Source organism: Rattus norvegicus, chromosome 15 (genome assembly GCF_036323735.1).
Source record: "Rattus norvegicus strain BN/NHsdMcwi chromosome 15, GRCr8, whole genome shotgun sequence".
Taxonomy (NCBI): domain Eukaryota; kingdom Metazoa; phylum Chordata; class Mammalia; order Rodentia; family Muridae; genus Rattus; species Rattus norvegicus.
The window spans coordinates 14,063,574-14,076,023 of record NC_086033.1 but is presented as its reverse complement, the minus strand read 5'-3'; the positions used below and the strand labels follow the sequence as shown (position 1 = coordinate 14,076,023).

At 41.7% G+C, this 12,450-nt stretch overlaps 1 protein-coding gene across 3 annotated transcripts in view; it reads left to right on the top strand.

Moving 5' to 3' along the window:
• Synpr (synaptoporin) overlaps positions 1-12,450 on the top strand; it is a 326,948-nt gene that overhangs the window by 254,785 nt on the left and 59,713 nt on the right. For all 3 annotated transcript variants that reach the window (XM_039093644.2, XM_063274618.1, NM_023974.1), the window contains 1 exon segment: positions 8,131-8,329. In XM_039093644.2, coding sequence (XP_038949572.1) covers positions 8,131-8,329 — 199 coding nt within the window.

Below are 12,450 nucleotides of genomic sequence, written 5' to 3'. Positions count from 1 at the left end.
TCCTCAAACTCTCATGAGACCATCATGTCAGTGAGTCTCCCCATTTGTCAGTAAAGGGATTAGGGGACAACCTGAATGTCCATATCAATGCTTCAGATTTACATGAAATAAAATATAAAGCACCCTGGCACTGTGCCTGCCATATTTGTCTACTGCATCTAGCGGTAGTAGCTTCCTAAATAGCAGAAGAAAATACAATCCTTCAGACACAAAAAGAAAACCTAAGGTGGCAGGCAAAGGTCTGTTCTTCCCACCCTTCTAGACCATCTCCATTTTATTTCCTAGAAATCATTGATTCTCTGCCCTAGTGCCTCCAATGACTGGTGCATGTGTTCCCTGAATGAACGCAGTTGGGCATCCTGTGCAACGCAGTGGTTTAAAACTTAGAAATGCACTCTGGAAAAAGGGAAAACAACTGAAAGATGGGGGTCAGGGAGTCTAGGTTTTTTTTTTATGTTAGGATAAAGAAGATTTCTGACTAATCTTCCCAAGTGACTGAACTCCAACTCTATTGTCTGTGAGTTGGGGAGAAATACTTGGGAGAAAGAAGAGAGATGTAATGTATCAAAGAGCTATGTGACCCCCTGGGGTGGTAGTAACTTATGAAGTGAATTATATTTGCTCAGTAAAATGATGTATATGTGTGTATACAAATGCAATGAAAATGTCTCATCACACACGTAAACAAAAAAGGCTGTCAAGAGGAAAGAAAAAAGTCTTCTGAAACCAGAACCTTGTAAGCCAGAGAGATAGAAGAAAAAACACAAGCAAACAAACAAAAAGCAGTGAAGCAGAGCCCCTGTCATAAGAAGTGAAAGGAGTCAAGCCAAAGAAGCGTGGGAGCACTGTGATTCTGTCACTGGGCCTCTGTCACCCTAGCTTTAGGAAACTTGGTTATAGTAGATTAACTCCCACCTTTCACTTTGCCCTGGGCTGTATCACAGCCTTTGGAGGGCTTCACTGTCTTCCACTAAGACACTCATGCATGGATTGGTAAGATCTTAGAACTGTTTGTGTCCAATATGCTGAAACACCCTTCAGTGAACTCAAAGGCCTTATCACAGATGGCTCGTTGATACCCAGAGCTAGGCCCGTGCTGGACATTACAGTGTGTCACTTTCTATCCAGAACCAGGCTCTTAGAATTTCAGATCAGAATAAACCCTAGTAAGATTTGGGGACAGGAATGTTTTCTTTGTGATGTTATATTGGTCAGTGTGCGCAGTTCCAACTAGAGTGGCTCAGTATATATTATGTAATGCACACACTTCAGTGTGGCAGCAGAATGAACACTGTCTTGGAATCTTACTCCAGGTAAACTTTGCCTATTAGACGAGTTGTTTGCCATTGGATGAGCCAGTGTGGGCCAGCTGCCTTGCTTTTTTTAACATAAGCATTCAGCTTGAAATTTATGTTTGTTTCAAGCTGTCTTGCAGAGTCAGAAACTGGCATCAGTTAGTCAATGAGCTCCTTTCAATCTACTTGCATTTGAGAATCATCTGTGCCATCCAGGAGACGAGTTCCTCCTAGCTCATCACGTACTTTAAGACGTGGTTTCCCCATCTGTACAATAGGGAACATAACAACGCTTCCCTAAGAGACCTAAGTAAGACACAAATCCAGAATGAAGCACACTGGATGTGGAAAATATCACTAGTTGTTATTACAAATACTGCTATTTTTATGTCTGCATACATGCTACATGCATATATTTTTGAATGTATGTTCACATGCGGGTTCACAAGTTGGGTGCCTGTGTCAGGTGTGTGTCTAAGTTTGTACATATGCAAGTGGTAGCCCAAGATTGATGTTAGGAGTTTTCTTCAATTACTCTTCACCCTTTTTGAGGAAGGATCTTTTGGTTGGACCCAGAGCCCAGAATTTTGTGTGAATGCTGTTGATCTGAACTCTGGCCCTCAGGTTTGCATGGCAACAGTCTTCTCCACCAAGCCATCTCCCCATCCCACGAACACCATTATTAATAAAGCAATACCAGCTTGACTTTCTCCAGACCACCGAAGAGATAGTTTAATTTAATATTCTTCCAGTCCTTCCAAACAAAACTCAAAACTTTGCACAGATGGTGACCCCTTTACTTTAGCTGGAGAATCATGGTCTGTTTGAAATGGTTCCCTGGGTGTACTGATAATATTTTTTAAGGAAAAAAAACTACTCTAAAATGGAAGTCTTTTATTGACAGACAAAATGCAGTAAACCCCGGCAGAATTCAATTACCCCTTGACTGGGTCAGGTCAACCAAGAAGGGAATGAGGGAACTGTACATTTGAAATCAACAAATTGAATTTGGTGCCTCTTGCAACCTCAGCAATTGCCTCCTCACTCCTTCACGAGATCAGAGGTAGACCCGGCAGCTTCCAGATTCTCAGCGAGCACGCTCCATCTCCGGGGAACAGTTTTTGTCCCTTGTTTAGCTTCTAAATTAATGATGTTTGCTCATAAAAATTAATGCTGCTACAAAGTGTATGTAGGTTGTGACCTCTCTTCTTTTGCAACATTGCACACAAAGATGTAGCTATACATACATACATAAATGCATACATAGATACATACATACATGTGTGTATGTACGTATGCACACACACACACACACACACACACACACACAGGCACACATGTTGCTTAAAGGAGCCTGTTATGTGCATGTAAGATTGGGTGTGCATGTGTGCAGTGATATACACCGTTGTCTTAGTTAGGTTTCTATTAATCTGATTATTAAGCAGCATGGCCAAAATCAAAATCAACTTGGGAAGGAAAAGGTTTATTTTATTTTACATCTCAGGAAGTCAGGGAAGGAACTCAGTCAGAAACCTGATGGCAGGAACTGAAACAAAAACCATGGGCAGACACTTGCTTACCAGCTTGCTTCCCAAGGCTCTTAGCCTATCCCAGGTTTCCACCACTCCCAGTGGGCTGAGCCTTTCCACATCAACCATTCATCAAGAGAATGCCATACAGACTTGCCGAGAAGCCAAGCTGACGGAGGCACATTCTCAACTGAGATTCCTCCTTCTAGATGACTCTAGCTCAAGTCAAGTTGACAAAAGGACCTAACCAGACAATCATCATGCAATGTTCAAATGCATGGATGAATTATGCTCTAACAACTCTTAGCTGACATCATCCTTCATAAATTAACTTCACTCCTTCAGATCAAGTACTCATCTGAATTCCACTTCTATTTCTCATTGCCCTCATTTCACATCAGTGAACGGCTGAGAAGTCAAACACCCCACTACCTGCCATTGGCACTGAAAGCTACAGTGGAGTTTAAATTTTGGTTTTATGTTATTATAAAGATGGGCACAGTTATCAATTCTGTTAAATGAACCTGATGAACTACAGTGGAGGTAGCATTACTCAACAGAAGGTGCAGAAAGCAACGTGGATTCTGCCATCTCCTTCCTCCAAAGTTCTAGCCTCTGCTAACCTGCTCCAGTTGCTGTACCTGAGTCGCAGAAACTGGCCTGACAGAGATGTGCTGATCTTGGAGGACATCCTGGCATATATCCACATAGTGGCATATATCCACATAGTGGCATCAGGGAACATGGATTTTACTTGTGTTGTGGTTTGGATTTGTTTTACATACTGTTTATCCTAAGAAAATATTGCTAATTTTCAAATTAAAGCCAACATCTATGACATGATTCTCACAGTCTCCTCCTCACCCCCAGTGGAGGTTTCTGGATGCTTCTTTTCTCTTTATGCATCACCCATCTCCTGGTTCACCATTTAACAGTTTTCTCCATCCATACTGCATTCTCACCCACACTGCATTCCCACCCACACTGCATTCTCACCCACACTGCATTCCCACCCACACTGCATTCCCACCCACACTGCATTCTCACCCACACTGCATTCTCACCCACACTGCATTCCCACCCACACTGCATTCCCACTCACACTGCATTCCCACCCACACTGCATTCCCACCCACACTGCATTCCCACTCACACTGCATTCCCACCCACACTGCATTCCCACCCACACTGCATTCCCACCCACACTGCATTCCCACCCACACTGCATTCCCACCCACACTGCATTCCCACCCACACTGCATTCCCACCCACACTGCATTCCCACTCACACTGCATTCCCACCCACACTGAATTCCCACTCACACTGCATTCTCACCGACACTGCATTCCCACCCACACTGAATTCCCACTCACACTGCATTCTCACCCACACTGCATTCCCACTCACACTGCATTCCCACCCACACTGCATTCCCATCAACACTGCATTCCCACTCACACTGCATTCCCACTCACACTGAATTCCCACCCACACTGAATTCCCACTCACACTGAATTCCCACCCACACTGTATTCCCTCAGTGCATTGAGCTCTTACCAGTGCAAGGATTTGACACATGTTCATTTCTATTTTGTAACATTGTAAAATTTTAATTCACTTACCAAGCTATTCACCATTTTTATTATTGTCTGTATTTTGTTTTTTGCATCTGTGTGTTTCACCTACATAAATGTCTGTGTAAAACATGGATGCCTGGTACCCTCAGAGGACAAAAGAGGTCAGTGTGTACCCTAGAATTGGAATTACTGAGGGTCTGAGCTGCTGCATGGGTGCTGTGAACCAAACCTTAATCCTCTGCGAGAGCAGCAGGTACTGTTGGCTGCTGAGCCACCACTCCCATTCACAATTTAAAGTGTGCAGTGTGTTAATATGTTAGTCTCTTTGTGGCTGCATGGGGTGTGTCTATCTGATTCCAGAACTGCTTCATCACCTCCCCCTCACCCCCCAGTGTCTTGAGACCCTTAATCACTGTGCCAGAACACGAACTTGGGTTTGGCTGCATGGATTTGTTTATTCTGAATGTTCTGTAGAAATGAAAGCCTGCAGTATTTGACTCTTTACACATGACTTCAATCAGCAAAGTACTTTCAAGGTTTCTCTATGGCATATCAGGCATAAGTACTTTAATACATTTATTGACAAGTAATCATCCATTGCACAGCATACATTATCTGTTCATCAGTTTATGGACATTTGGGTCGTTTCCATTTTTTCCCGTCAGGAAAAGTGCTGCATGAATATTCTTATGCTAGTTTCTTGGTGAACATATGTTATCATTCCTCTTGCACACATACCTAGGAGTAGGTTGCTGGAACCTCTGGTGACTCAGTTTCCCAGCTGAAATACTGCCAGAGCTTTCAAAAGTGGCTGTTGCAGGCTACATTCACACCAGTGCTGAATGAAACTGCCCCCTCCCTACATCTTGTCATCATTCGCTGTCCTTACAACCTTTACAGTGATTAGCCTTCTGCATGGACATGAAGTAGGCTCCCTTTCTCCTTTCTTGGTTTTTGATCTGGACAATTTCCGCTCATTTCCAAAGTTGTTGCTTAAAGGTACATTCCAGAGGGAAACTTCCCTTGACTCCCCTATGCCCAGTATAGGCTGGGATTCCCTTGATCAACCCGCCTTCTCACTAACAATGACCTTCATTCTGAGCAGAAACCATTGCAATCTACTTTCCATTCCATGCCCAGGACCCACTCATTGTGTGAGACAGAGTTGCTTATCAAAAATGGGTTCAATGAATGACAGATTAAAGATGGGGAAGAAAGGTAAACCATGCTATGAGGCCATCTGCTTCAGAATTAATATGATTATTGCTTCAGTCTAGTTCACTTCCCCCACGTTCCCACAGGCAGGTTATTGAAGAAAATCTGACTCGATCACCAGAATTCCTGTTCTTGATACCTGTGTCATATTGCAGCTTAACCTGTCTTTTAAGGAAAAACAGTTCTTCCACGAAATCAAGTGGACCATGTAAACTACTTCCTATATCAAGAATTAAAATAAAAAGAATATGTCTTCGCCTACAGAGATGTCTCCGCCAGTTAAGAACACTAGCTGCTCTTCCAAAGGACCCGGGTTGAATTCCCAGCACCTATATGGCAGTAATTCTGGTCCCAGAGTACCTGACACCCTCACCCAGACATACATGCAAGCAGAACACTAATATACATAAAAATAAATGAACCATTTTTTATAAGAGTATGTCTTTATGAAAATGGCAGCTTAATGATTTCCCTCCTCCTGCTACTAATGAAGCTTTGTTTCTAGAGCTTTCAACAGGTCTGGGAGGGGTTCCTAGAAATTCTAATGATAATGACCATTGGAATTCATTCCGATAGCATTTATCCTGCTTGATGCCTTGATTGGCTATCATAAACAAGTTCATATAGATGTTTTAAAAGAATCTGGAGTCAGACACGAATTTAAACCCTGGTCCACCCAAACTAGCTGGGTATTTCAAGACAAATGATGTGATCCTTCTAAATTTTCATATATCTAGTAGTAGGGAAGAGAAAAAAAAGAACCCACATATAGAGTATGTTGTAGACATTAAGTTAAATAATGTGTTCAAAGCATAAATGTTTTGTCAAGCTGGCTCTGTTGCTATTAGTATTAGTTCACGATCAGTGTTACTGTATAAACTGGTAGAACGCATACAGAGTGGACACTTTGAAAGGGGCTATTTATATTTAGTTTAGTAGAAAAAGTCCTCCCTAAATATGAGTTGGGAATATCTCCAGGAACACTGTTTCTCCTACAGGTAGTTTCCCAAGTGAAACTCCAGTGACATTAACAAACTTCATTAATGTCAATTTACAAGTGTTTGCATTGTTGCTGATACACTGTCAATTCCACCTGAGTGGACAGACATTCCCTTTGTAAACTCTGTAGCCACTCAAGCCACACAAGTGACCAGGCCCCACCTGGCATTGGCTCTTTGTAATGGCTGTCATAGCCTTCCCAGCCACACACCGTCCCCAAGATGGGAAATTGGCCAGGCCATGTTCAACAAGAAAAAAAAATTCTCACCAATCCCTGAACTTGCCACAATATCAGGCCATATAATCCCTTGTATCTCAGGCCACCTTAGAATGCTCGACCCCAGTCCCTTAAGAAACCCTCTGTATACCCTCTGTTCTGCTCAGTATTTCACTGCTTCTTGCCCAAGAGAGGCAACCACACTCTTGGGTTTTTCCTTCCAATAAGTCTCCTTTGTGGGGTTTATTGTGAGAGGACTTTGCACACTTCAGCTCATGACTGCCCGAATACCTTTGCCACTGTAACTGTAACTTACATATCTGAAGAACCTTAGTTCCGTTACCACTTTATTCCGACTCACACCCTTATGATAGGTGTGAAATATGACTTCCTGAGTATCTGTAGTTGAGCAGACAGTGTTGCTCAAGCATTTCATTGGTCTCCATCATAGGACTATGCTGTGCTGGATGTTCCCCTTGGGGAGCTCACAATCTAAAACTCTCAAAGGTTCATCAAGTTAGGACCCGGCAGAACGAAGACTGATCATTCACTCATTCACGTACAGTGCCTAATAAAAGCCAGCTTTGGGGTACACAGAAAAATGAATACCAAAACTCACACTACCGCAGAGATTGGTCGCCACAACTTAGGAAGCCATACAGACAGTAAAATATCAACAGTGAATAAGTGTGTTATCTAAATAGCTTCACCTAGGAACAAACACCACAAAATGTTATAAAGCAGCTTGTTGAAATTCAAAGGGTTGGAAGAAATGTAATTATATTATAATTTCAAATATTTTATTTAAAAGAACAAGTATGGTACAATGTCGAAAGGAAAGAAACCATAAAAGTAGTTAGCAAGATGTTCCTCAGGGAGGATGTGATATTTGGATACTGTGGGGCAAGCATGGGTAGAAGTGTCTGTGGAAGATTTGCAGAAAGATTATACCCTGCCTGGTATAACTGCGGCAGTTTAAGCAGGCTATTTGTGGAGCAGAAGGACAGGGCTTACTACACTGAGGGAAGAAGCTGGAGACACAGATGGGACCCAACGCTTGCTGGGCCTCTTTCTAAAGTCTCAGCAGAATGTTGTGCTTCTTTCTCTCCCCTTCTCACCTCTGCAAGATGAATTACCACCTCTGTGGTATTGATTTCCATAGGTCAAGCTAGATTCTATAAATTGACTAACAAATTCTCCACTGAATGTTTCACGGTGGTTAGTGTTAGCAGATGTGACGGTGGACATTTCAACTTCTACAACATGTAAAGTGTCTTCTTGCCTCTGATGGTTTCAGGCTGCACCAGGTGACCTTTGAAGTGCCCACGTGTGAGGGAAAGGAACGGCAGAAGCTGGCGCTGGTTGGAGACTCCTCATCCTCAGCAGAATTCTTTGTCACCGTGGCTGTGTTCGCCTTTCTCTACTCCCTGGCTGCCACTGTCGTGTATATTTTCTTCCAGAACAAGTACCGCGAAAACAACCGGGGCCCACTCATTGTAAGTTGCTGTCTTTTTGAAACAATTTCTGTCCCTTTTACCTTCTTTGGATGGTGACTGACGGGCTTTGGAGACATCTGCCCCTCTGAGGCTTGTGTGTGAAAGGCAATCAGTTGTCCTCCAGATCTTTTGGATCTACAACACAAAACACAATGCCTACTGACTCCTGGGCCCTGGTATGAGGAAGGGGCACAAGATCTGTAGAAAGTGTATTGATAACAGAGCAGATGATCATTAGGAATCCCATGAAACCCAGAAAAGTACAGTGAGAGCTGCTGTGGCCTTGTAGTTCCAGCATTACAGAGTTAGGTGGCCATTACTTTTAGTAGCCATTTAGATGGTATGATTTGTGCTTTCTTGAAATGCATTATTTCCTTTTTATAAGTAGCCTGAGCATCAAACTAGTTAAATCGAAGATCTCTCTCTGTCTCTGTCTCTCTCTGTCTCTGTCTCTCTCTGTCTCTCTCTGTCTCTGTCTCTCTCTGTCTCTCTCTGTCTCTCTGTCTCTGTCTCTGTCTCTCTGTCTCTGTCTCTGTCTCTGTCTCTCTCTCTCTCTATCTCTCTCTGTCTCTCTCTATCTCTCTCTGTCTTTCTCTGTCTCTCTGTCTCTCTTTGTCTCTCTCTCTGTCTCTGTCTCTGTCTCTCTCTATCTCTCTGTCTCTATCTCTCTGTCTCTATCTCTCTGTCTCTCTCTGTCTGTCTCTCTCTGTCTCTGTCTCTCTGTCTCTGTCTCTCTCTCTGTCTGTCTCTCTCTCTCTCTCCTTCCCCCTTGTACTCTCCAACACCCCCAGCTCTTCCCATCACTCCCTTACCTCATTCCTTTCTCTTTGACAATGGTTCAGTGAGTTAGATTGGTGAACACAATATAGCCTTACATGTTTCATGTCTTCATATGACCATACATATACCTAGAGAGGAAAATAAATAGTTTCTCAATTTACAGGTACGTTTACTTAAAAGTCTTTTTTTTTTCTGAAATGACTCTCATCTAAAAATGTCTTATTTGCTTTTTCTCTTAATAACTATGTTAGTTACCTTTTGTTTTATAACAAAACATCTGAGATGATTAACTTACATAGGGAAAAGGATTTGGGAGGTTTATGGTTTTAGAATTGTAGTTTATGATTTGATAGATTTATTATTCTTAGGCTTCAGGTAGGAGTGCCAGCTAGCAATAGCGAGGAGCTCGTGGTAGAGCAAATCTTATGGCCAGAAAACAAAATAGTGAGGGGCTCAGGATCCCACAATCCCCTCAAAAGACACATTCCCCCAGTGTTCTAAGGACCACTCATAGGGCCATATGTCCTATCCACTATCTCCTCAAACAGCTACTATGTGAACTAATTATTTAATGCACAGGCCTTTGGGAGACATTGAAAGACCAAATAATAGCAATTATGTACTCCCACTTCACAGAAGAAAGCAGCCTTTCCTGCCACTGGAAAGCTTATTGCAAATCGTCTTTGCAGGCTACAGTTCACTGGAGGCAGTAGAGAACGGCTAACATTGTCAGCATTGTGAGTGTCTAATGCCTAAGTAGAGTCTTCTTTGGCTATGAGGTGACATACAATTTCTTGCTCTCAATAAAATCAATATTCACAACCTGATTGTCAGCAGATAGATCATTAAAAATGTTTTGGAGCATAGATTGCTATGTGATTTGAGGTCTGGTATGTCAGAAACAGGAAATTAGCAATATTGCTACAGCAAACTCCGTCTCTTTTCACATTCTTTTTGTGCAAGTATTTTTCTCAACAGTGTACAATACACCCCAAGGAATTTAGAAGCTAAGTGAAGAAAAATAACAAGCTATCCATCTTGACATAACTCTGCAAAACGATTTAGCCTTTTAGATTAATAACTACTTACAGCTGTATAGAACATTATGTTGTTTTAGACAAGTGTGCATTAATAATAATTTTATGGTCAACCAAGTCCAATGATGTTTATAATATTAAAGCATTAGGGGCTAAGGACAATTAAAAAGTAATTTAAAATTTGTGTATACATTTTTCTTGCAAAGAAATACAATATGGTAATCAATAAAGTGCTTTGAAAAAGTGCTTTGAAAAACATTATAGTAGGCTATAATCCTTTGAAAATTAAAATAAAAATCTAAGTTTGAAGTGAATAAATAATAAACTTGCCAACTATTAAGAAACTTCTTTAGTTTTTGATGACTCACAAAAAATCCAATAAGAGTCCATTCTGCACTTCCAAAGGCCCATAGTGAGACTATGCCAGAATTCCTGTTCTTTCAAGTAGTTTTCAACAGGTATGGACATTTGTATAGAAATTCTTTCAGTAAATTTTATAAATCTTTAATCTGATCTATAGATTATGGAGAGCTGACAAAACTGTGAAGGGCACCTTCAAGGATGTGTGTTTAGGGCTCTGTGGTCAGCTAGAAGGAAGAGTGCAAGCTCACACCCACATCAGTTTACTCTGTCACTGTGAGTGGGAGAAGCGATACAGCAGAGAGTTCCTGTCTTTGGCACATCTCTTTTCCTTTCATCTCAAAATGGAGCTTGAGTCACTTCATTTCTCCTGCAATATACACAGAAGAGAGAGGCAGCAAATTTGGGTATCTGTTGGTTTGCTTGCTTACTTGATTGATTGGTTGATTGATTGATTGATTGTTTTGAATGAGGAAGACACTCTCAGGATTCTAAAGGCCAAGTCGACACCCTCATTCCCAAGGAAGATTTCTGCACTGCCAGTTTACTCAAAAACTCATAAATGGAAAAAGTCCATTTGCTATATTTTTTTTGAAAAATCGTTTTATTCCCTGAAACCATTTTGTCGAGTCATGCTGTTCTAGCCCTGTGCAAATAGTCTTTCTCATCAACAAAGATCTAATGAGATCTGAGGTTATGTAATACACCAGGCAAGTTTTTTATTATTATTATGACATCCTAGGGGAGGGACAAGGAAGAGATAATTCTACTAATGAAAAGAGAAAGACCCCAATATGAACCTTCTGAGATATTAAAAGAAACCCCAATAATCAAAGTTTCTTTTTAGAAAGAACCTGTGTCCTAGGGATTCCATAGGCAGATACCTTGCAGTTGGTAGAATTGTGAACAGCAAACCCTATTGGTTCTTATCTCACCACAGGAGCTGCTCACAAGGAGCCAGTGTAAGGAGATTCAGCCTTGGGGTGGCTTGGGTGATGCCCACTCAAAGTGCTGTTACTAGAGAGGCACTTGCTGAGGGTCTTACCATTGTCCTAGCTCTTCCAAGGTCCTGTTTATGCAGAATGATAGCCACTGGCCATAGCTGCAGCAGGCCCCTCCCCTTACCACTGATTCTTTGATGTTCTTACTGTTCTGTCTTTTGTCTTAGTTCTGTTTCCCAGTGCTGTGACACACAGTAAGCCTAAGGGAGAAAGGGTTTGCTTGGTTCACAGTGCCTTCTCACTGGAGAAGTCAAGACAGCTGGAACTCAGAACAGTTAAATCACATGACATCCACAGAGCAGAGAGCAACAGATTAGTGCAGGCATGCTAGTGCTTGGGTCACCATTTCTACTCATATAGTTGAAGACCAAACCCAGAGAACAGTCATCCCACATCCTTTAAAGTAATCAAAACCAAAATAACTTCCTACAGACATGCCAAAAGGCCAATCTTTTTACACAACCCTTTATAGAGAATTCCTACTTAGACTATGTCAACTGACAATAAAAATTGAACATCACACATATTTTGGATTTTGTACAACATACACTTGCACTTTTTAATTATATGATCTGGGATGGCCCTTGTCAGGCTTGCAGTATGTTACAAAGAAGTCATTGTATTATGCTACCAAGGACTCATTCCATCAGCTTTAATAAATCAGATGCCCATCTGAAAACAAGCATATTCCCATCTTGCTTCACTGTCTTCTAGGATATGGCATCATATATTGTAAATAAGATCAGCGTAGAGAGACATGAGAAGGATGACACTACTGATAAGAAACACGAGTCCTCACTATGACATCAACTCATACTCCGTGACTTCCAGAATGTTTTGAGCTGGCTTCATGTTCACAACAGTCCTAGTTTATATTATTGTTCGTGGAGATAAGTAATGGAAGATTGGGAAAGTCATCAGCTCTTCCATACCTCATCACCAG